Raw genomic sequence first — 25,601 nt, forward strand, 5'->3', positions numbered from 1 at the left:
GTTAAGCTCTCGTTTCCTTATTTCGAGGTTGAATGGTTTTAAAACGTACATTTATTACTCGGGTTAAAGTTTGAAAACTAAATAAATTAATCAATAAACATGGGTGATGTGCTTTATAAGGAGAGTTTGCACATTAATAACCACTTGAAGACCGAGTATACTACTGCTATAACTCTCTTCAATGACCCTTTTCAAGTGGGAAAATAGAAAGTGGAAGTCGCGTTTTCCTATTCAACTTTCGTTATTCATAAAAAAAAAACTAAATGTAGACTAAACGATGTCATTTAAATATTACATGGTTGTGTGTTGCAAATTATTTTCCTTGTTTTATTGCTCGAAGAGCGTTGTTAAGAATACGTTCTGTTATTTTTCCAATATTTCAATCACAAAAAAAACCATGATAGCTATCATTTTTATTGTCATATTTGCCTCTCTTGTGGCGAAAAGTGTTCCATCGACAGGTAAGTTTGAAATACGACACTATGTTTTTGATCCAACAGTAGTGTTGACAGTCAACTTTGCTACCGCTGTTTTTCTTAATGTTATCTTTATCGTCTTTGTACTCCTTATTATCAATGTAATTTACTAATGTATTAGACATAAGAAATATTTTGTCTAACTTGTGTCTTAAAAGATGACATATATCTCGGTGCGTAATATTATTCATTTAATATTTTAAGTAACTCCCAACCTGAAGTTGGTACTGCTCGAGGATGTTGCAGAGCTTGTCTCTACTTTCAATGCTACCAAGCGTGAGTTTGCAATATCGTGGAATTGGAGGGATTCTGAATACATGTACCACACCGAAGGAAGCCTTTTCAAATCGAAAGGAAAAGGGAAGTATATTTCGACCGTTACAAGAGATGGAGCACTTGCTCGGTTGCAAATTACAAACGTAACCTATGACGATTCAGGGATGTACAGATGTTCTAGTACACATTTACCTTCCGCAACGACGAATATGTTCTTCTGGAGAGTCATTGTTCAAGGTATCATCTAATCAATTTCGTTTTCACAATAAACCATATGTAGTGTTCATAATATTAAAGAAACCATCAATATATATTGTAATATAATCAAATCACATGCTCATTTCCCAGCAGTATTTGGAGCAGTAGTCCTCAAAAAAAGAAAAATGTAACTTGAATAAATTGTTTCAAGCTTCAAAACCATTTGACGAGACAAGCTCCACCAAAGTAAAAAAAAAACAGTCAATATTGTAACATAGTTTGAGTAGCTTGTTTATTATGTATCTGACAGTCACTTTAGGTTTACAATGATCTCAAAAACCTATTCTGCTGCACTTCCAACAAGCTACTCTGAGGCTTAACGATCTAATAAACATAATAGTCGTACTATTCCCTGACCTTTCTCTGTAATGCTTTTGATTTTATTTCATGTTGATGTTAGTATTATATTTTTTATCATGTTGAGACCCCAATTATTTACGTTCTCAGTGTACATATTTCATCATTATATACATACATTATGATCCTCTGCTGCTACCTCAGGCGTTAATTTAGTCTCAGACAATTATTAAAGGTTCGGTAAAATGAAGGTACTTCAAAGCAGAAGACATGGACAAATTCAAACAGCAGGAACAATTATGCCCCTTGCCTCTTTAAAGTATATTAATGGCGACAAATATTGTAGTTATTATTATAAACAATTAACTATAAATAGCTGAAGTAATAATTGTCCTATTTTGATAGGTCGACCAGAATTAACAAATGTGACCAGGGGAGTAAAGGAAAACGGTAATATGTCAGCAACGTGTTGCATAAGGTATTCTGAACCTGTCAGTAATATAACATACGTATGGTCTATTAGTGGGTGGGATCCTTTTGATGTTACAACTCATAAAACAATCACAGATGGTGGGTCGCTATCATCATGTGCTACAACTATGTTTGTCGTTCACCGAAGATACCACAGCAAAATGTTAAAATGTCTAGTAAAAAACGAGCTGAATATATCCGCGACATCTACAATACAAGTCATATGTGAGTATACCCTACTGTTACAATTATTGGTGTTGTATAATAGTTACTCATTGCAATATCAACATAAAGAGTGCATTGCCATTCAACTGCAGGAGTAGATACTGGTGTTTAGTAGTCTAGTACTTTACGTGGTGCATCGCGTTCATGTTTATGGCTCTGACGTACACTTTAAAAGACATACCACTGTCGAGAATGGTTGGACTTCATATAGCAACCATTTTTACTCTTTGTTTCAAAATAAATTGGGGTTACGAAATTAATTAACGTCTAAGTTTAATACTTATTTCTATAATGGTCTGCGTCGATTGCTGCCCATCTTCAGAAAACTAACCTCTGAAAAAAAATCGTGCACAATTGTAAGATAATCAACTTTATTTGCACTGATGGTTGGGTATCATGATACGTAGGTATGTTATGTGAAATGATGTCTGCATAAAGACAAGAAGCTGTGTGGTACTTATCAAACAGACAAACATCGTTTCACTAATAGATCAGAAAATCACACGATGTACTACGAATGATTTACAATGCCTTATAAAATAAACAGGATCACGAATGTATTTATGTTACTCTCATTAACATGTTAATACTCCATACTAGTTTTATTTGATCGAAAGCAACTAAACGCGAATGCCAAAAGGCGGCTTTCATTATAAACTATATATATGATGAAGGTACATATTGTGCTACTTTTGATCGCTGTATTTAAAAACAATATTGAATGACAGATCCCGCAAGAGCCTGGCTGAAACCATCCATGGCGGGATGTGGACATATTCTATATGCAGACCTGAACAGAGAAACAAATATCACGTGTGTATCTGACGGATTTCCCTTACCATCGGTCCATCTTCAACGTCTTTATTCAAGTGAACCAAGCCAATGGATCAATATACCTTTGACTGCGAAGTTACTGTACCAAGAAGGGGCTCAACAGAGCTGGACATTTTTATACCGTCTCAATGAAAGCAATTCCAGTACGTTGAGATGCTCAGCTTTCAATGGTCTCAATATCACAGCGGAAAATAACATTTTTGTTGTCGAGGCAAGCTGTAAGTTATTACAAATTTGATATGTGAGTTCGTATTCGTAGTCAAAAGCTTCATTTTTTAATTAATTCCTTCCATTTTGTTATATATCCTGCATTGGAATCAGCTTGTGTACAGAAGTAAGATTCCATTGCAGGGTAAGCTTCGCACAAGTCCAAAAATAAAATATTAAAGCGACAGGCAAGTTCTTACAATAGAGTCTAAATTTAACAAAAGTAATTCTGAATGTTACTTTTTATGAAAACAATTATGTAGTGATCGCTTCTAACCATGAATTTGATAAAACTTAGTATTTCCCTTAAATATCCATTTAAACATTAATGGCATTTCTTTATGTAAATGTTACAGAATATTATTGAAACAAAGTATGTGGGATCAGAATTGATGAGTACTTCTCATTTTAACACATCCACGCCATGTCTAAAGTTATATAACCGGGGTTTTGGGAGTATATAGTATGTGACATCTAATTATTATTGGCTTAACTATACTTCTACTCCATGCACCTGTTTCCGTTGGCATTTATGCAAATGTGTTTTACTTCAGTTTTATTGTTATAAATTATTACGTAACTGTTTGATGTTGTATATAAAGTTTGCACGTGGAAATATACAAGGAGTTGGATTTACGTTACTGCTGTGTTCGGTATACTTATTTATTCCCCTGACTACACGACATAGTAATTACATTATTTTCATTACACTTTTAATAGACCCAGCAAAGGTTCATTTGAACTCACAGTCGTCTTTAAGTGTAAGACCAGGTGATACTGTGAACATTTCTTGTACCGTTGATGGCAATCCAGCGCCAGATGTATACATACAGCAAAAAGATACATCGGAAGAATGGGAAACGCTTTCTCTTCGACCGTTTGAAATTCAAACTTACATGAACAAGACAACAAGATTGGCTTTCCAGCTCCATGTCAACGAGAAGGTCATAGCACACCAGTATAGATGTATAGCCAACAACACCAGTGAAATGTTTGTATGGAGCGACGACCTCATCCTTGCCTATAAAAGTAAGAATTATCTGACTTTTTTAAGGTTTTAAATTCTAAATATTTAAATTTAACAGAAAAGTGCAAAGAAATGTATGCCAAGATTGGAACCCCAGTAACAAACTTGACACATAGGACTCGCTACCAACTTAGAGTAGTTATGTCCACAGAGCGCCAAGCTTGGCACCCTTATGTCACTGGTTAAAATGCCGTTGTAGCGTAAATTATTAACTCTTCTCTACTGTCTGAAATTTCATAGTCAGTTTCCCATTATTCAGTTACTTATATATTTCATTCATTTACTTTATGTTTCACATAAACTTGTGCGAGAGAAACATTTCCTTTATGGAGTAATAAAGTGTGACTTTACTCTACTTTACTTTACATTACCTAATTAGTGACTTCTCACTCTTGCCGTCGCTCATGAAAGTGTAGATCACATGATAAACGTCACTTACTTCTGGAATTTATGCGGGCATACACAACGACACAACAACACACATGTTTAAAATTGACACGTGATAGATAATAAATTATTTTAACTAACGTAAAATTAGACAAACTGTTTATTTTCATAAAAGAATGTAACTTTTTATATTTTTTCTTTCTTCAGAAGGCTTTGGTGAAGTTTTAGTGGAAAACATAACTTACGTTGTTATTGCTTTTTTGGTATTATTACTGGCTGCTCTACTGTTGTATCGTGGTAAGTATTTCGCAAAAGGTTTTTTCTTTCCAAATTTACTGGGGAGAGAATTTTCGTTCTCAAGTACGGGATCGGAAAACTTACTGATAAGTTCTGACCTTAGTTTTGGAAAACACTCCTAGGTTTTGATACAGATACACATTAAAAAGTACACAAATTATAATCAAAAAGTACTAAATACATACTGAAAAATGTGCACTGAAAAAAAAACCTGTTGTACGTATCTCACTTTGGAGGGCGGTTTCTATTAGAAGAAACTTCATAATCAGTTTGATATTAGTTTTATGTACATCTTTTATACTTCAATCTTCACAATTTGACATAGATGTCATAAATTACGTGTATAAAAAACGGAATGGTTTCTAATCTCTGAAAGTACACCGAAGCCATCTTGGATATATTGAACGACTACATCGGACTACGTATGACAATATCCAAATCCAACAGTTTTATTTGGCTGCAATTCTTTTGTATTCAATTTATTCAATTTTTTTTTGCAGTTATCCATTTAACACGAAAATACAACTCCATGAAGACACGGTGAGTTTTATGATTATTATCCTTTAAATATATTTTTCTTAAATTACATATTATATTATATAACATTACTCTACAAGATTAACAAATGGCAAGATACGATCAATTTAAACAAGAAAATCAGATAGTGGTAGTTAAAGTTGCATTTTTAAAGTTATTTACAAAGAAGCTTAGGCTAAATTTTGAGAGAGCTGTTAAATCACTTCACGCTGTGTCATCATATAACATGGAACGTGGAGCATATTGTATATTGTCACAAATGCAGTTTTTAATCAATTATTTTGAAAAAAAGTTTGTTTTCATTTGAGTTTGTCTAAAAGTCCCTTTCTTTCAGAGTATCCAGAGGCCGTTTAACAAGACCACTGATGCTTCGGCGAAATATTGATCATGATACATCATGAAATTACTGTTAACCAAATTGTTGTAAACGGACCACCTTGCTCGCATCCTGAACTTACAGAGTGTTCAGCAAAAAAAAAAAAAAAAACACTTGTCGACGATCCTTAAATGATATCCATTCTCAAAATAAGTTAAATTGGAAGAAGCCTACTAGATAATTGGTATCTTTTTATAGTATTTCTACACAAGGTATTGAGGTATTTAAGAAAACCTATTAAATGTATTATAATATTGCAAAGCCCAGTGATATCGGAGTTGTACCTAGAATCCAATTTTATATAAAGAAGTAGCGATATATTGCACGAGAAATGCACATACTCAGTCGCTCTCAATGTCCAATTTATGTTCGTTTTGGGAAAATGTTAATAATAATTTACTTTTAAACATTAATATGTATCAATATAATGCAGGCCTGATCATATATGTTAGTGTAGTAATAATGTATACCGAGTGGGAATAGTGTGGGTATGATGATTACTACAAGTTGCTACTTACTTTGGTTCTAAAAGATGGAAAGTTTTTATTTGTTATACGGTTGAATACAACCGTCCAAGTATGGTACCTTCCCCTTTTGGAATTATACCTTGGTCTTCTACATGTAAACGTGTTAGACAAATGAACGAAAACGAAAACACGACAATTTCCAAAACAATTATCAAAGTCCCCTGCGAAAATGTTTATTCCTCCGCGTTACAATATATATTACCCTGAGTGTACCAAGAAATCAGAAATGTTTGAATTAAAATATTGAATTTATTCACCTCATTTGAATGACCTTGAAAATGTTGAACACCGCATTGCACAAATACCCGTATAAACTATATACTTTCACGACATTATATTTCTATAATGCTGGACATGACATGATTATAGCAGCTTAGCACTTGGCATCACTACTGCAGCTTGGATGTTGGATTTATACCTGGTAACACGTTATCCTTCCAGTCTTTATTATTTGGGGAATGTCACCTACAACGAACTTGTTCTCAAATTCTGACCAACCGACCATCGTCGTATTCTTCCTGTTTCTTAGGGATTTAAAAATGGAAATGTGAGGAGGAAGTTGGTATTACAATTCGTTCAGATCGTTCTCATGAATGTCAATCGTGATCTCTGCTAGACCAACAGCGCTAGAGTTGGTCCTGAAAGGACATTCGTAGAATAAAAAAAACAACAATTTGATCCTGACATTATCATTGGGACTCCATCTCGGAGTCTCTTTACTCTGAGCTGTTTGGTGATTGTTTCAGATTGACTCTCCTATAATATCACGACTTATACCCAATCAACCCTACTTATACGACTTAATATGAGTGTCATTTTCCTGGTATAAAACTGGGTCACAGAAGGGAGATATGTAGCACCTCCTCTGTAACATTATGGAAGAAGGGAAACACGTGTAAATAACAGACATTAATAGAAATCCTTGTAATTCTCGCCATTATACTTTTTGTGATGTATTTTTTAACGTCTGTTCCTTTTCTGGTGGGCAATCTTCAAGAGCTTTTGGACAAAACCTTACATTAAGCTTCTCGGCCTTTTGGCTACGATCATACGTAGTATCTGTTCTCTTTCGAGGGGAATGGTGATGCACACCCGAAGATGATCACACAGTCACAGTCCCGATGCAAGGAGTCTGAGGTTGAGAGCGGATCAGTCGTTTGGTAGTTTGGTTTTCGTGCCCAGGTTCTTTCCTTGGCGACTTTTCCTTTAAAAAAATTACCTTACAATGGAAAATAAATTCACCTATGCATAGCATAGTAGCTTATCCAAGCCTCCTTGTATTTGCAAGATAAACGAAATGCAATTATTTGCCCTCAAATGCTTACACTACCCTTCCACTACTTAATATCACATTGTGTTCCTTCGGCATGATGATTTAATTTTTCTACAAAAAGGAATATCACGTAATGTCTTGCTAGTTTAAAAATATGCCTCTTAAGGTTTCACCACTCCAATACCAGTCAACAAAGTTCCTGGACGTCTTTAATGTTGCCGCATTGCCCTATTCTCTACTATTTTTATCGTTCTGTCAAACTTCCTGATCTTAATGAAGAGTTTGAAATCGCGTGACAAGGCTTAACAAATCATACAACTACCCATTTCCTAATTAGAAAAGCGTCGGCGGAGCGGACGGGCATTAGACTGTGCCGTCTTTTCAATGTTACCCTTCATCATACTCATATCATTGGACTATAAACCGTCAAAACTACCGGAGGACATCCTAAGACTAAGGAGGGTTCCACACTGTCACACCTTTAACGAAGCCAAGGTTGGTTATTGTCTCTGGTCGCAGTATAGCATCCACGTACAAAACAACGGTCTAAGTTCAATGTTACGAAATGCTGCATCATCGACCAATGGAAGCTTAGTAGGTAGAGTGCAATGAATGACATGAAAGTTCCAATTCTCGGTAGCATCAAAGAGTAGCGATATCAATGTACCAAATTGATACATAGGAAATCAAATTGTTACGCCTTTAATATATATACTGATTTCGCAGTATAGGGTAAACAAGATGTAGGTTATTTATATTTCAATCTGATATCATATTTGTGTTACGAATTATTGCCTGTTTTCCTGAAGTTCACTATATGTTGTACATGTGTACCAACTTCCAAATCGAGGTTTTCAAAAACGCCCATCGAATGTTACTCATCACTGTAGTGCACGTCTCTTGGTCTTCACAATAAATGAAAGAATCAAAAGAAAAACAAACTTAACGCATTGATGTGTTGTTCAATAATGCATATTCCATTATGAAACCTGTTCTTATCAGACACAGTAGCTATAAACTGATCAACATATGTAATGACTCAACACATCGTTTTGAAATGAGACAATAACTACATTACAATGTTTAAGTTTAAAGTCCGATATGCCCAGACTAGACATTGGTTGAATTACTCACAAGACTCCAAAGTCCACAGTATATGGCATTAAACATTATTTACTCATAATGCGACTGTAGAATATCGTATCACAATAGGTGCTTGATCAAAGCAATGAGTTAGGTCACGCTTACAGTTTGCATATCAACTGTAGCTCTGATATTGTTTTTCGTTTAGCTTTGGATTCGCCGTTCTTTTCTCCCTCTCTTTGGAGATATGCTAAAGCCGATCATGACACGCGTACAACTGATTCTTTTACAAATCATTGTAGTTACCAATTTTGGTAAGTTGTTTAATGTTCGGGTTACTTCCCAGTACGGATTACTATCTGAAAAAAAATACATGCAAGTTCACAAGGATACTGTGTATGTACTATCGCTGTTATAAGTACATGCATATATCCAAGGTTTGAGGATTACCTAACACTTTGTTACAACATAAACGTCTCAGTGCATGAAAGGTTACCATGGCAGATTCAAGATATTACTTTAGTAAGGTATTCAATCTAAATTTGAAAGTTTGGATAGATGGTTAGTCATAATTATTAAAAACAGTTAATTTGAAAAGGAACATGGTTTTGAGTGTTAGTACATTATTATAATGTATATTTTATTTTCGTGTAAGCCTTAAACATGTTATGTTTAAATTAATCACAGGTCTATTGAAGCATGTTGGTGGTTTTCAACAGCCAGCGGTAGTGGTTAATCCTGGAGATTCAGCAGATATACTGTGTACAACACAAGGTGATGGATACGCATACTTTTGGAGAAAGGGACCTTCGTTTAATGATAGTATTTATATTACATCTATTGTTCGTGGCCTTCATGATTCGATGTCAGAGAGGTTCTCAGTCTCTAGTGAAGGCATTCTCACGATAAGTAACATTACATCAGAAGATGAAGGAATTTACTTCTGCCGTCTTGTGTCCGATGACAATGATTGCCATGGCCATGTGGACGTTTATGTTAATGGTAAGCTTTCAGTTCAAAATCGTCAAAGTAATCCGAACTATAGAAGCATTAGAAATGTTATATTTGCAAATGGTCATAAATTGCCATACTTTAACCAACTAAGTTTTACTGGGTTTCTTTCCCCACAGCGTGATTATAATTTAACATGCGAAAAGTTAATGGATTTAATCAAAATAAAGCCATCTAAATACCGTGAAACATATTATGCGAAATCGTTTGAATGCGTTTTTAAAATCCAGAGAACTCATTCGAGCTTATGCAACTAATTGTTTAGTACCAGGCAGGTATAAGCAAATAGCTGTATTTTATACTATTTGCGTTTATTTTCATGTAAAATGATTATTACTTTTCTAGCAGATCTGACAAGAAAAGTCTTCCATCTTGTATATTGCAGTGAAACAGGACAAACATTCAGTTATGATTCAAGAATGCTCTCCAAGTAAAAGCTGTGTCTTATATATACTTCCCTATACCAAGACCATTATAACGTGTACGGCTAACGATGTTTCACCCTCTACGGAATTGACGTGGTTTAATGGCACGGAGGTAATATCAACAGCCTCGACGAGAAGAAATAAAACAGAAAGAAACATTTCAAGTACAATTACAATCAACTACGAAATTCCAGTTTTTCTGACTTGTGAAGCAAGCGACCAGAGACTGTTAAACTTACGGACGGAATTAGCGAGTGTCTATTTGGAAAGTAAAGGTATGTGATGTAAGAATACTGTGGATTTTTAGTACCTAAATACAGCTTCATATCTGGCGTATAAATAGTTAATATTTATACAAGATATAAAGCACTGAAAGAACTTTCTTGTATTCAGGTGGCTCTTGGTTAAATGCAATAGCTGATAAACAGTACAAATTTTAATACATAATTTTAACTTATATGAAAACGTACCAAAATGTAAATGCAGAAGGAATATTTGTTTTCACTGCTTAGTATGTACATATAATTGTTACTGTAAAGTCTTTTAAACAGGTCTGTATATTAGAAAACGTTATCGGAGATCGTATTACGCACAAAATCATGTTGTCTTGATAGAACCTGGCTCGTCCAAATTTGCACAATTTTTCATTAATAGCAAAATTTTAGTAAAATGACTATCACAAAATTTGCGACACCAACGATATATGTACGTCGATTGATAATAAAAGTGCAATGCTTTATAGAAACAGAGTTTTTTGGTATTTGTTGTTATTGTTTTAGGCAAAATTAAACACAATGCGATATAGAAGATCGAATTTATAATATTTGAGCAACAATAACAATAAGCTGTCCCTTAATCACGCAGCCTCAGTCGCATCGAACACATCTGGTAAAGGGTGGATAGCATCAGTTATACTGGCAGTTCTTCTAGTGATACTACTGACGATCTCTGGTATTTTTGTGAAAAGTAAGTGGTTACTAATGTCACATTTTACACATATTTACTAAATTTCTATTGACATCAGCTGCATAACTGAGCCTAATTATATGTATTATACATATGCAGGACGCAACGTTTGTAAAATGTATATTTTGATATATTAATTTATATTTTGATATATACATTAATGTTCATCATAATTTAATACGTATTATGTTCCATAATTACTATCATCTACACCACCACAACAAACATCGGACTGTTTCCTTGGATTGTAACTTCCGATCGTTAATGCAACTTGTAAGCAGTACATGTGTTTTTCTTTTACTGATCTGACAGAAACTTCAAGGCAACTGAAGAAATATGAAAAGTAAGCTTTCCCGATTTATCTCTTGAAGTTTTCTCTTTCTTTGTTGTTAATGTATTGTCTTCAGGTTTGAACGCCAGTTAACAATTACAACCAAAAATATTTTAATTTGACCTTGGTACCTCATTTACCGCTTACCTTGAATTTAGTTGTTTTCTGCTTCTATAAGAGAGATTATACAGTCTTATTTTAAATATGTTTTTTTTTTATTGCAATGCCATGGAAAATGTATACATTACCATTATCGTCATGGATGAAAATTAATAATAACTGGCAGTGTACCCATCATGAGTGTCATTTCCACATTTCTTCTTCCGATTAGAAAAGATGCGGATGCAGAGGCGGATGCGGATGCGGATGAACATACAGAACTGATGGTAAATATTAAGCTGTACTTTTTATTTGTTTCTCACGGCAAATGTTAGCAATCCTATTTTAGTCATCTTTAAGTGAAACCTCGAAAGAAATCCTGCGATTATTTATTCTTTTGTTGAAGTAATATTTGAAAAACAAAGAGAATCACGTTAGTTGAAACAATTGAAAATAACCTCATTTTCTACCTCCAAAAATCAGGAACAGTAAGGGGGAAATATCAACCGGTTAAACATCTCTGGTACATTCAAACAAAACGCTTGCTACTGAAAGTGTTGTTTCAAAATGCAACTTCCTGCAAAAGTGTAAAGATAGAGAGCGGTTGCATTCTTTCACAAAGGAATGTGAACATATAAGCCTAGGAAATCTACCTACAGCCGTGAATAGTTACTGGTATGATAATTGCTAAAACGCTAAAGCCAGATTTGGGCTTCATCATATATGGCACATTTGAATGTAAAGAAGGTACTGTTCGCGTAACACAAGTAAATTAACCAAACTGTAGGTATATTAGTTTTGTTTATTGCGCCACCGATTTCACGTGATATTTTGGCTTCTTTCAGCCATTTGTTAATGTTTGGGGGGGGGGGGGGTAATGCATAGATTAATTGCATTGTTTAGGCGAGAAGAGACAAAAGGAACAATCAACGTGTGGGTAGCCTCTTCAAATGTATGGTTAAGTTACCGTTGTGTAAGATTGGTGCTGGTTATGGTGGGAATTCCTCTTGTGTTGGGAGTCCGAATTGCTTTGATAAGTAAATTGACAATTAACTTTATAATATTTTTTACTTTGATTCACTTTACATGTCAGTATGCGAATGATCTTGCACCTTTCTTCTCCCCTTTTTCATTTATTTGCAGAAAAGTGTACAAAATTTGCAGGCGGAAGAGGAAGCAGCTCGTAAAACAATTCTTGATTTGAAGGTATTATTTAATGATATATTTCTTCCGTTGGGTGGATATACAACTTTACAACTCAGTATGTGAATGTTCTTGTTTTCATTTTGTTTTTATTTCTGTTGCTTACCTTTGCAGGAAAGAGTACGAAAGTTGCAAAAGAGAGAACGAGAAGCCCGTATGATAATTCTTGATGCCAAGGTATTATTTAATATTATTTTTGTGCGTGGATACTCAGCTTTAAGTATTAAATTAAACTATTTATTCCGGCAGTTTACTTAAATTTCTTCAATACTGACTTTAAGATTTAGATTTAAAATAAACATACGTGCCGCACAAATTCATGATTGACGCAGAGATCATGAATCCAATTCTTTCTTTTAAAGACAGCATTGACAACAGTATAGGTGCTAAAGTGTTGCATAATATAGCCTACAGGATCTTAAGCTTACTATTACTTTGTCTTCCTGTCAACAATTTTGAAACTATTGTTATGAAATTCTCCCATGGCTTTCAAAAGAAGCGGTACAAATGGTCCGTCAGAAATAGAACCTCATCTAATTCTTAATGTTCCTCTCTTACATTGATATATTGCAGAATCCGATGAGGTTTCTTGTAGTAGACGAGTCCGACGTACAAGAATTCAAACCAAAGGTACTTTGTTCAAACATTTCTTCAGATGTAAATGGATTCTTTTACAACTTTGCGGTTAACGAAAACATTTGGCACTAAATGATTACATAATCTACGTTGGGAAATAGTCTGTGAAAACCACAGTAGTACAACTTGTGAATGATTACTACATGTGAATGAGTTCCGTCCGCGTTGGTGTTCCTGATAATTCACAAACAATTTTTCCAATGGTGAGACAAACTTCTAAATGAACGTTCGGATCTTGATGAATTCTTGAATTCCCATAATTATAGCCAGGGAATCGCTCATTTCAGTTGTATTATAATTGGACAAATCAAATACAGTTCTTAAATTGTGACATCCCAGAAGGACCATTTCAAATTTAACTTACATCGTGAAGCAAAAAAGGGCTTACCTTGCAGAATAATAAGTCACCTTTAAATAACCATCTAAATTTCAAGTTTCAAAAGTATTGTGAGACAATTTTGTGAGGCATTGTTGATTTTCCACTATACTAGACACCGAAATTTTCTTTACAACCATTACTATGTCGTTTGGTAAAATGGGCTTCCTTTTCATTTTCTGGTTCTCCTATTTGCATGGGAATGTAATGCCTTAAATTAAACAAGTTTGTTAAATATGAAAGCTGTTAGACCATACTTAAGAAACAGATTTTGGAAAGGTGAAGCCTTATGTCTACGGTGTAAGTTGCAGCTAGGGCAATTTGTCCTAACGTGTAGCACTTCAAGGTTAGTTACTACAAATACTTAAAACCGATATGAAAGGTTTTGTTTCCGCGTTTTGAGAAAAGTACTTTGTTTTATCAAAGAAGGTTCGTTAACTGGACTAGAAGACTTTCAAATAAATATTTTTCTAGTATATGCGTATCATGCATGTGTTACTGCAATTACTTCTAGGTGTGTGGGATACGAAAATGGGAGCTTTGTTTCAAATTCCTAAACAAATTGCTGCTTATCTTAGTTAAAGCATTAATTGAAGAAAAGATATGGACTGTTTAAATTTTATCATTTGCAACATCATTTATGAGTAACACTTATTTGAAGACATTGATTGTCAAATTGATAAGTACAGTTGTGTTTTCATGTAATATCTTTTTTGCACCAGAATATGTTAATTGTTGTTCCAAGTTCCGAATTTATCAATAGAGGATGAAATATATGATCTTACCAAGGAACATTGGCCTAGTTGTGGAGGAACAACTGATAGGAGAATTTGTTACTGTGTATTTTTTCTTATGTAATGAAAAACAACCATGAATGTAGTACAGAACACGTTAACTGTTTTCTCAGGTCCCAACTGTATAAATAAAGGATGAAATATTTGATCTTACTAAGGAATTGGCCTAGTTGCGGAGGAACAACTGATAGAAGAAGTTGTTATTGTATATGTTTTCTTATGTAATGAAACACAACCATGAATGTATAGTACGTTAAAACAGTCACGGAACCTTCGTGTCCAACTGCATTGTCTTATCTTTATACAGAACAACGAATTGAAAACAATGCTCTGTCCTAATAAAAGTAAATCGGAAGTACTTTATGCTGCTGTGACTGATTTGATTGAGGTATGTAACCCGGAAGCTCGAACCATTCGCAAGTTAGTCAAATGTTGTTAGTTTAAACGACTCTACAAATACACAGTTTCATCAGGAATCCACCTAAAACCTTTCGACAGCAAGGGTTCTTCGATACATATCAGTAGAGTGTTTGATTCTGGTTAATGTAGTTAGCTTACATTGTCCCACGTATGCTAATTTCATGTGTGCGAAATGTTGGTATATGAATTATTTATTTATTTATTTCATCATTTTTTTGATAAATGTGTGCTACATTGTTACAGAATGTGATGGACGGTGGCAAGTCTTGTATCTTATCGTACGGTTTGAACAGTGAAGAGCAACAATTAACGCTATATGGATCTAATAAGGACAAAACAGAGGGTTTACTATTTCAATCTGTTCGTTTGCTCTTTATGAGAGCAGCAGAAATGCGGTCCATGGATTTCAAGGTAAGGTGACAAAGTTTCTCTTTGTACATTACGTACATTATTATGTCCATTATCACTTGCATCAAATCATGAACTCTTTTAACGTCTGACAGGCTGTTGAACCTTTCTCATTATCAATCACGTTAAACAGATTGGTTCCATGTCATATTTCGACTTTTAGGACCATAACAAATATCTTGAAGTGTTATATATGTAGTATCTACGATATTTGTGTGTAGTTAACCTTATGATCTGTGATCGAAGATATTTAATTCTTAATATTTAAATCTTAATCTTTCAATCACTTTCTGGTTTTCATAAGACTCTATTAAAAGGAGATTAATGCAACGTGGACAAAGAAAACTTGGTCAACACCATATGAACACTAACTCGTCGTCTACTTTCGTCTAACTTTTGCTAAAATATGTGCTTCATTAAAATTCTTTCCATGATTAGGTTAAAATAAAAGGCGTCTTTGTGAGATTCGTGAAAGGAGGCGTTGTCAATGCTGGACCCAGTGATACTCAGGTGGTAAAAAAAGAAATTGCTACAGTTCCACTTAAAGATGAAGATGAGGTAAGTATGCCGTGACGTGATTTCTCGGATTTGTAGTCATATGTACTTTACACCAACGTAACATTCAATGATTCACGTACATTCACACAATGGGTTACGATATGTATACATATATATAATCATGAAGGTGTATTTACATTTTGTTTGTTACTTCTTCTTTTTGATTCTCTCATTTCTCTTCGTTTTATGCAGGTGAAGAAACTCTTAACACAACATACAAATACTACAGATAACAGTCTAGTACGACTGTTTGTTGAGGAAACCAAAAATAACTTGCATGTTGAATTAGGTAAATCGGTTAAAATGGTCAACTTAATATCTTCTAATGTCAATTATATATATGTCATACTGAAAATATCAGAAAAGTTAAAGTCCTCATCATGGATTCCGTTAAATGATACACAAAAACCCATTTGTATTAGTTCACACTAACTTACCTGTAAGGTTATTGTTCTGTTTCTTTCTCAAAGGAAATATTTCTTTTGCAACCACAAATACATTGGACATGGCTATGAAATGCTTGCGGATAACAAACGATGACTCTTCATTTACCAATCATATTGCTGACATTTTTTATGAAGAAAACTGCAAATGGTAATTCATAAGTTTGAGATTTATGCCTTGGAGGCGTTTGCGATTGGTCATTTCTTCTGAGTCTTTACAACTATTTTTAATTATAAGATATTACGTTCAATGTTGAATTATCCTCTATATCCCATATCGATACCTGTAGGGATCATTTTTTAAAGTAGTACTGTAACCTGCATTTAGCTTTAAGAATGGTAATGTGAAGGACTTTATAACAATGTCACAACCGGCTATCAGCTATTTAAAACTCCGCATAGGTTTTCCAGAATGCTTGGTCTGTCAGCCAGTGTAGTTAGAGAAATACGACGATACATCCGTGTGCAACATACATGTTACCTGTAAAAATGCTAACTCGGACCTACGATTAATATTAATTTGCTGTGCATGTCTCCTATTGCGACAATTGTGACGATTCAGTTTAAATACGATATATCCTACTACGTTAAGCACATATGTATACATTAGTGAAAAGCCGAATGACTCAATATTTGTACTTTACAATTTTCGTCGTGTGGCTCTTCAATTAAGAGTTTAATAACTTGGTTTAGATTTCTGGACTTGGAAGACCAATTCAGTCAACTTGGAAAAATCATTCAGATATCAATTAGATGAAAACGTAAAATCTTACTATAGCCTGTCAATCCTTGAAAATGTAATGTCCCAGATTCAATATTAAACAGTCTATTATAGCACTGCCCATCTCATAACCAAGGAGAGGTTATGTTTTTGAGGTCCACGTATTTGGTCTAAAACGCATGTAAAATTGGCCTTGTTGTTTTGATTGGCATGGGTGTGGCTGTACAGAGCTTAACGCCGAATATAACATCACGTTGTGGGTTATTAGACACTGAGTGGTGTTCAATCGATGCAAAACCCTTATTTCAATAGTTCATTTTATTGCTTGCGTTTATTTCCATAGCGCAATAATTGCCCATCTGCACGAACAGAATAAAGAAGATTACAAGAAGGCAATAAAGCTAGCCAAGTCGGTAAGGTTTCTTCAGCTGATTGTTTTAATTTATACGTTAAATATTCATAAAATGATGTTGTCAACAGTTTGCAGGTGCATATATGAGTATTGTTGATGTTGTAAGGAACAATGTCATTAACAGTTGCGAGAACAACATAATGTTGTAAATTTCGAGGTAGTACAATGGTTATTTATATCCTGTAACATTGTCATGATTTCTCGGTAGTTATGTATTCGCAACATCATCTGCATTTTCCACCTTCACGTAACTTTAAATTAAGAATTGTTTTCGCACCAACCTCTAATGTAACAGTGTAACTGTTATTCACAACAACTATTTTTTTTTAACATTACGCAGGTGATGAATGAAAATCCGGCCAAAACTTGATCAAGATATACGCTAACGGTTATTACCTTGTTATCATCGAGCACAGTTCAGTTTAATCAGATCTTTTGCAAGATACATCGAATAGCAAAACAGAATTATCGGAAGGACCCTCCCACAGTTGACGTTAAGTCGGATCTCAGAAAGACGAGAAAGTCACGAAACTACACAACAGTAGACTCCCAACTAAACTTTCTTGACGTCGATTATAGTTTTTCAAGCACTTTTTAGTTAACTAAGAGATTTACAGGTGCTGGAAAATTCATTTCGACCATGTGGTGGCTTCCTCGAAGTACTTTTCACTTGTGTGTGTGTGTGTGTATACCATTTTTCAGTCGCTGATACGACTCGGGGGTATATGAGAGCGATCTTTATGGTTGTGTAACAAACATGTGGACATCAATTTACAGAAATTAAAAGGCAGCTTATAAGAATTTTACATAAATTTTAAATACAGCTTAGAAAATTGTACAAGATAATTTTAAATACAAGAAAATGTTACATAAATATAATTCTTCGATATCGATAATGTTGTTATTCATCTGTGTTATCATTTTCTGTTTGCGTCAATCACGAGTAAACATGAAATATCTGAAAATAGTCTCCACAAAATAATAATAATAATAAATAACAATAAATAAGTTCTTAATAGAGCGCCTGATACCAAAAGGCCTCTAGGTGCTTTATAAAACCTAAAACAAATAGAAACAAAAAGGCAGAGAAATCAAAGGAATGAAAAGTCTAGAAAACACACAAACGAAACTTAAACAGTATGTAAAATACGAACACAAAAATCTTAAAACACCAGAAGACGATAAAACAGACCGAAACCTATAAAAACAAAACAAAGCAAAGATAAAAGCGTGGTTTTTGAGACCTTGCAACTTGCGACTACACCTTATTGTGTTTTAGGGGCTAAATTAAGATCTTGTAATAAACAGTTTCTTAAAAAAGTTCATTTTAATTGAGTGTGCGGACAGACGATGCAGCACTTTCAAGAGATGTTTCACTGAAAGTATATGTAATATCTTCAGGTTAGCTAAGAGGAACGTTAATACATTCTACACTTTAACATGATAACATTGTGTCCCAGCTACCAGCTGAGCCCAACTTGTCTGTCTGTGAAGACACAGTTTTGTAAATATAGTATTCAGACGTTTCGACATTTATTTTCGTGCCTACATCCCGTTAGACTTTCAATTCCCGTGTAAGGTTAGAGGCCTTTACAGATTAATACATGTATTATACGTGTGTTTGTCTTATACTGCTACGGATTTTAGTCAACCTTCATGGTTTCCATAGCAAAAAGCGCGTACAATACAGCTGTAACTGTTGGTTACAACAGGTGACCAGCGTAAACACACTTCTGCAAGGCAATTCATTGCACCAGTGATTTTCTTGTGAATAAATACTAAAACGTAACCACATAGTTGAAGCGTGAATAATATAGTATAAATCTTTATATGACCTTCAATCAAAAAGAAAATACTAACGCCTTTAAACAATTACCGTTAAGACAATCATATAGAGTAACAACAAAGGAAATATCCAAGGTTATAAGGCAATTATCAGTGGTGTGACTTTTGTAAAATAAGAAAGCTTTGATGAAACGTATAAATTCAGTTTGAGTTTGAGTGCATATTTGTAAGAAAAATCAAGCTGTCGGCATATTCATTCCACATGAATACGTATAGTTAATCTCATTCCAATATGGACGTTCACGAATATCGGCGTGAAGGAAGTTATAACTATTGTTTCAATCAGTTTATTCAATGTGGACATAGTTCAACTTTGTTTCGTCTTATAAAGAGTTTAAGCTGTGATGTATTTCATCTAGTGCTTAATATGTTGATCTATATGTGACTTTCAAGTCCAGTTTTTTTTAAATCGAAGTAGCATGACTAGTTGTTACTTTAAGCGGAATGTTTCACAGAAACATGTCTTCACAGGTCTGATAGTATTTTTGTTGACAACGCTCGCCATTACAGTCTTCGTATTTGACAGTGAAATCAAGACTACATTTCAAATAAAGACAACTGTAAAAGTGGTAGCCAATCAACAAACAATGCCTTTACATATTGCCGAAGAGAAGATTGCCTTAACAGACGCTTTTAGGAGAGAGATGGAATGGGCTGTTAAACCAGGTAAATTAATATGCTATTATGTCCCTACTTGCTAAAGTTCGGTTCTTAGAAAATAAGGTATCTAGGTAACCTGAATGCTTTGTTTGGGCTTATTATGAATTTGATATGTTTTAAGATCAAGTTGGTACCATACGTTTGTATCAATGGGGCAGCTTAGAAATGTTATAGGCTAATTTTTGAAGTTTAGGCTTAAATGGGAAGTAATCACGGTATATATTTCATTTCTGGAAACAATCTAAATATGAATGTAAGCAAATTTATATAAGTATTATGCAACTTGACAAACTAAACGTAAACATAATTATGTATAAGCCCAATGAATACATTTCATATATGTGCAATGTGTAGTAAGATTACCAACATTTGAAGAAGAAAAAATGCCAGGTTGGGTAAAACCCGTAAAGCAAGAGTATTATAAACATTACGACATGTTTTGTTAATATTTTAATTCTAGTTTACTAGACTATTCTTCGTTTATCTGTAATTTATATTAATCTGTTTTTTTTATTCACTTTATGATCAGGACTTCTCTTGGTATGATTATACGAGGTATGAGGCAATGGCGAGGAATAGTAGGGTATTGGATGAGCAAACCGTCTCCAAAATACAGATAGACGAGGAGTAGTCTAGTAACATTAATAGATAAGGGGTGTAGTACATACAGCATGAAGATTGCTCCATTAAATTTGTCATCGCTTATTCATGTTAAACACGAGTTTTTTAATTCACGGAAACTTATATTGATTGCAACTTTTGTCTTTAATATTTAACAGAGTACGATTTTATCAAAGAAGCAAACGCCTTGGGGAAGATTAGGCACGGAGAGGTGAGGGATCAACAATAATGAATATATATATATATATATATATATATATATACACACACACAAACACACACACACACATATATATATATATATATATATGTATATATATATGTATATAAATATATATATATATATATATAATATATATATATATTATATATATATATATATATATATATATATCATTGGTGTACGTCAACATTGTTTACTCACTTTAGCCGGTGTGTCTAAAATTTAATTTGTCTTCAATAATCTAGATTTACCTTTTTTAATCTATCTAGATTTCCATCGAAAGTCACGGAGAATTGTCGTTATCTCATTTGCAGTGCATTGAAGTGAATCTGTACTGATATTTGTTTTCTGCATAGTAGCTTATATACTCATACTCGTGACACTAGCATAGAGTACCGGTACTAGTACAAGATAAACCACCTATACTCGCCTTCAGCAGCCTACATCAAGGTGTGTTTGTGCTGTAAAGTTTGCACTGGAAGAAATAAAAAACTGCATTGTACTCGTTCTCGTATACTCATACGGTCATACCTTGTGAAGGGCTATAACGCAATCCAACTCATGCTGTGGAACTCCAACTGCACGTGTTTGCAACACATGTAGCTTTGAAGAACAACCGTTGTAGGCTGTCCATCAACATAATGTATATTTTACATTCCATACAGAATTATATTGTCATCTACAACAACGTTCCTAAGTGCGGGAGTCGAAGCCTTGTGAATGCGTTTAAGGGGGTTCCGTCCAATACAAGCATCAAAAGAATTGACGTAGGTTTCAACGATGATATACTCTGTTACCATAATAACAGGTCACATCATTATTCATATTCAATGCTATTCCATTGACAAATCAATATTATGAGCAGTACCTATGGCGATGATAAGTATTTTTACCACGTGATGATTTAACTTACTAAGACTCAGTAGCCAAAGATCCGATTTTAATGGACTTAAATCCGGATTTCGTGGTTAATACCATGTTTAGTCAAAAAGTATGATTCCGCGTGTTGGTCGAATTTTAGTGGGTCACCGGTAAACAGAAGATTGTTCTCAATAATCAACATGTTATTTCATGTCAACATGTTATTTCGAGTCACTCCCAGATTAATGTATGTCGTCCAGTTACAGAGTTGGTGACAATTAACAATTCATAATCATAGACGTAAAATATGAATGTAAGAGACTGACTTCTGTCAGCTTGCGGCTTTGATAAGCCAATGAGGCTTCTTCGCGAGTTCCTGCTTGCAGGAGGATCTAATATACATACATACAGTTTTCTCCACAAAACGGTTCTTTTCCAAATCTTGCTTTACCATGACTGTATAATAGAGATGGATGATACATACATGTGTGCCGTATAAACTTGTAATAATCGAATAATTCCTCACGTGTTATAACCAAGTGACACTATAGTAACTCAAACTACTATTCCTGTCAAAATAACTAATACAGTATTGAACACTTTTTCTTAAGCCTTTTATCAGCAATGAATTTACTGAATATGTTTTCTCATTATTTTAGAAACGAATTCGTTGGGAACCAGGCCTCTACCAGGAGCTTCAAGTACTAAAACCGCCTATGATAGTAGCCAGTCATATGCCATTCGTACAACTTAACAGGTAAGTACAGCAAATACTATATTTACCAAAACAGAGAATCAAAATCATCTCAAATGACCTGTACAATTTCATGAAACTGAAAAGGGTTACAAAAAGATTGTATGCCATGAAACGTATTAAGGATAATACGTTGCTTTAGAACATGGGTGCCCTAACTGGGGTGCATTAATCCCCATGGGGTGCGTGCGTCCATCCCTTGGGGTTTGTGAGACGTTTCTGACATTCAAAACTAGAGTACTTTTTGTTGAACTAAAATCTGATATATCATATAATTTAGTAATGTACAAAAATCCACAAACTCTTTTCGTGTTCCATACGCATACTTTGCCATAGTACTAACGTACCGTGCATGTGATAATTGACCATTTACGAAGCACTGTTATGCGTATTATAGTATAATAATGACTCAGATCGTGTCTCGCATAGTTGGGGGTTCGTGGACAACTCCGACATCCACAGGTGGTTTGTGGGGGGGGGGGGGTAAAAATAGGGAAACCCAGCTTTAGAAAGACCTCAATATGACAGTGTAATGTATTTGTAAATATTACTCACAACGTTCACAATATCAAAACGTTCAATCTTCTTTCTTTTCGTAAAAGTTTTGGTATAATGTCTTTTATAATTTTGTTGGCTAAGTGTGCTGCATGAATAGGCTTTAGTTTTAAGTTTATTATTATTATTATTATGGTATGTTCTTAAAACCAGTGCTGAACATATAATGTAAAATTTATAATTTTAATGATCAAGTGTGACCTCTGGAGCTATACCAGGGGACAGCAGAAATATTTTGTAAACAATACTCTACCAGTCTCCTGTCTTTCTTGTTGGAATTTAATGGATGTCATGATTATCTATATTCAATCAGAACAGATGTGCTTTACATTAACGTGGTACGAGATCCTGTAGCAAGATACGTTTCTGCTTATTACTTCGCAGCCAATGGGGATAACGGCGGAACAATGCCAAAGCGTAAACGTGAAATGGTGAGAAAGTAACCCTTTTTTACATAAACAGGTGCAGTAATCGTTCAGTTATTGTAGTGGTTCAAATTAGAGATATGCTTAATGGTTGTAACTGGTGAGAAACTGTTTTGAGAAGCTTTCATGACAAATTAGTAAGCATATATATATATATATATATATATATATATATATATATATATATATATATATATATATATATATATATATATATATATATATATATATATATCATGAACAACTTCCAAACTATATATATATATATGTATATATATATATATATATATATATATATATATATAATGGTTCTGTCATTAAGTATAATATATCAGTTCATAAAGTGTGTAGTATAGAAACATACATATATACAAGCTATAAACTATGTAATATACAAACACATCCAAAATAGCAATTATTCTCGACAGATATTTTGCCATCTTGTTTTAGACAGTTTAGGACTGTCAAATCGTTCGGTTCATTTTTTTTGTTTTTTTGTAAGTTGTTTGCAATGTCATATCTTTATCTGTTTTGTCTTTTATAAGAAGAATATTACAATAGACGAAGCTGTTAAACAAAGAACAAAATGGAAAGGAACGACCAAGTTGAGCAGCTTCTTCACTGAACGAACGAACGACACGTAGGTATATCGATGTATTATGCACAATAACACATCGCATATATAATTTGTACTGTCGATGCAACATAGAATATATGTTGTGGTAACTTTAGCATTATCTATACCTTTCACAGACTTCCGCTCTAATTCATGATTCCTTGTTACATACATATTTAAAGTACAGACTCTGTACTTTGAAAAACGATTGATAGGCTACCTAAACTTTTATTGCACTAACAACGTTGTCATGAAATTAATGTAAAACGTAATTTGTACTATGTTAATGTCTTAAAGAAACTTTATAAAAGCAATAGGTAATAAACGTCATAAACAACTATGTAAAACAGCATGGTTTTTGTGTTTTCGTCACTTGTTCTCAGGGCTAGCAATAAAATACATTTAGAAAGAGCTAAATCAACGATTGAGAAATATTACACATTGGTTGGTGTTGCTGAAGAAATGGACAAAGTGACGAGGTTACTTGAAATATTGATCCCTGGTATGTGTCCTGGTTTGAACAAAATCTACACCGACGATTACGAAGGTTAGTAACAGCTATAAGTCATTACAAAGAAACCATTAGCAGAGTAAATAGTTACCAAGATATTTCCTGTACCGTGTTGTATACAGAACACGGAAACAGAGAGAAATATCCAATACAGTAAATGCCATTGGATGTTGTCTCAGAAAGTGCATGTTTCTTTCGTTTGTGTATGTGACAGAGAGAGAGAGGAAGAAAGTGTGTGTGTGTATGTGCTTTGTTTCACACTCAAATTGGCATTCCAAAAGAAGAGAGGGTATACAAGATGATTTGCGCATAGCGCCCTCGATTACATTTTTCCTGTTTTTTTTCAGAAGTGAGGAAACGTTTTGCAACTAAAGGAAAAATGGAGCCCTCAAGAGAAACAATCGCCATTTTGAGACACGCATTAAAATATGATTACGAGCTGTACCTATACATCAAACAGCGATTTTACGAACTTGGAAGAAAATATATGAGAAGATTTAATAATCTTCAATAAAAACCTGGAATTCTATTACTGACATTATTAAAAATAAATTATCGTGTAGGACATTTAGAAAATGTTATATTAAAGAAATAATTGCATCATATTAATTAAAATATCATATAATTGATTTATTGTCGAAACGTTTAATTTGATCTTTAATTTTTTCTTCTCTTTTCTTTCTTCAGGGAGTCTTCTACATTGTTAAGCTATTTGTATGCTTTATAGAAGACTTCCTTTCACCTTGTATATTTGCACGTGAAAAAACAAAATAAACCAAATCAAATCAAATCCTTCAAACAGATAACTTTTATGACAACAGATACTTTGAAATATAAGAGCATTCATTGTTATCGTAAAAGCTGTTTACTTAAATGGCTTAAATTCATTGATAAACTTATATTATTGTAAGTTATCTAACATTGCCTTATGTGTCTTAATTACCCAGGGAATAAATGCGTCTTTTCACTATCAATATTATTTGCCATGTTATATTTCCGCCATGTCCTATTTGTAGAGGGAATTGTTGTTTCAAAATATCAGCGTCCCACGACTAAAGCACCAACAATTAAGAGATTTTCGCGTGGTTTTATCATTCTAGATGCAGTTCATAACATTCTTTTCAACACAAATGTTAGCAATGCATATGCTTTCTTCCCTCAGATTAAACTAATTTC

General features: G+C 34.0%; 3 protein-coding genes across 5 annotated transcripts; all 3 read left to right on the plus strand.

The window, feature by feature from the left end:
• The first annotated feature begins 352 nt into the window (after positions 1–352).
• On the plus strand, positions 353–4,877 carry LOC139977623 (synaptogenesis protein syg-2-like). 2 transcript variants are annotated; one of them, XM_071987074.1, is made up of 6 exons: positions 353–461; positions 681–989; positions 1,713–2,003; positions 2,732–3,055; positions 3,765–4,073; positions 4,666–4,877. In XM_071987074.1, exons 1-6 carry the CDS (start codon positions 398–400, stop codon positions 4,875–4,877), a joined length of 1,509 nt encoding a protein of 502 aa, XP_071843175.1. In that variant the 5' UTR covers positions 353–397. The 2 variants fall into 2 exon arrangements, with proteins under 2 accessions (XP_071843175.1, XP_071843176.1); XM_071987075.1 differs by having other exon boundaries at positions 4,669–4,877.
• A 3,787-nt stretch (positions 4,878–8,664) lies between these two features.
• LOC139977625 (uncharacterized) lies at positions 8,665–18,250 on the plus strand. Of its 2 annotated transcripts, none has more exons than XM_071987076.1 (16): positions 8,665–8,865; positions 9,239–9,553; positions 9,948–10,262; positions 10,852–10,953; positions 11,257–11,296; positions 11,616–11,670; positions 12,527–12,589; positions 12,701–12,763; positions 13,160–13,216; positions 14,700–14,780; positions 15,056–15,223; positions 15,659–15,778; positions 15,971–16,067; positions 16,249–16,372; positions 17,286–17,355; positions 17,695–18,250. In XM_071987076.1, exons 1-16 carry the CDS (start codon positions 8,799–8,801, stop codon positions 17,722–17,724), a joined length of 1,767 nt encoding a protein of 588 aa, XP_071843177.1. In that variant the 5' UTR covers positions 8,665–8,798; the 3' UTR covers positions 17,725–18,250. The 2 variants fall into 2 exon arrangements, with proteins under 2 accessions (XP_071843177.1, XP_071843178.1); XM_071987077.1 differs by having other exon boundaries at positions 11,266–11,296.
• A 904-nt stretch (positions 18,251–19,154) lies between these two features.
• LOC139977367 (uronyl 2-sulfotransferase homolog pip-like) lies at positions 19,155–23,942 on the plus strand. Its single transcript, XM_071986666.1, has 6 exons — positions 19,155–19,865; positions 20,639–20,691; positions 21,369–21,470; positions 22,224–22,321; positions 23,187–23,304; positions 23,844–23,942. Exons 1-6 carry the CDS (start codon positions 19,619–19,621, stop codon positions 23,940–23,942), a joined length of 717 nt encoding a protein of 238 aa, XP_071842767.1. The 5' UTR covers positions 19,155–19,618.
• The last annotated feature ends 1,659 nt before the right edge of the window (positions 23,943–25,601 follow it).

This window comes from Apostichopus japonicus, chromosome 12 (assembly GCF_037975245.1).
Source record: "Apostichopus japonicus isolate 1M-3 chromosome 12, ASM3797524v1, whole genome shotgun sequence".
Taxonomy (NCBI): domain Eukaryota; kingdom Metazoa; phylum Echinodermata; class Holothuroidea; order Aspidochirotida; family Stichopodidae; genus Apostichopus; species Apostichopus japonicus.

Coding starts and splice junctions, on each gene's coding strand:
- LOC139977623 (XM_071987074.1), top strand. CDS start 398: ATGATAGCTATCATTTTTATTGTCATATTTGCCTCTCTTGTGGCGAAA. Junction 462..680: donor GAAAAGTGTTCCATCGACAG/GTAAGTTTGAAA, acceptor TAATATTTTAAG/TAACTCCCAACCTGAAGTTG. Junction 990..1,712: donor CTGGAGAGTCATTGTTCAAG/GTATCATCTAAT, acceptor CTATTTTGATAG/GTCGACCAGAATTAACAAAT.
- LOC139977625 (XM_071987076.1), top strand. CDS start 8,799: ATGCTAAAGCCGATCATGACACGCGTACAACTGATTCTTTTACAAATC. Junction 12,764..13,159: donor TGATAATTCTTGATGCCAAG/GTATTATTTAAT, acceptor GATATATTGCAG/AATCCGATGAGGTTTCTTGT. Junction 16,373..17,285: donor TATGAAGAAAACTGCAAATG/GTAATTCATAAG, acceptor TTATTTCCATAG/CGCAATAATTGCCCATCTGC.
- LOC139977367 (XM_071986666.1), top strand. CDS start 19,619: ATGACTAGTTGTTACTTTAAGCGGAATGTTTCACAGAAACATGTCTTC. Junction 22,322..23,186: donor CCATTCGTACAACTTAACAG/GTAAGTACAGCA, acceptor ATATTCAATCAG/AACAGATGTGCTTTACATTA. Junction 23,305..23,843: donor CAAAGCGTAAACGTGAAATG/GTGAGAAAGTAA, acceptor GTCTTTTATAAG/AAGAATATTACAATAGACGA.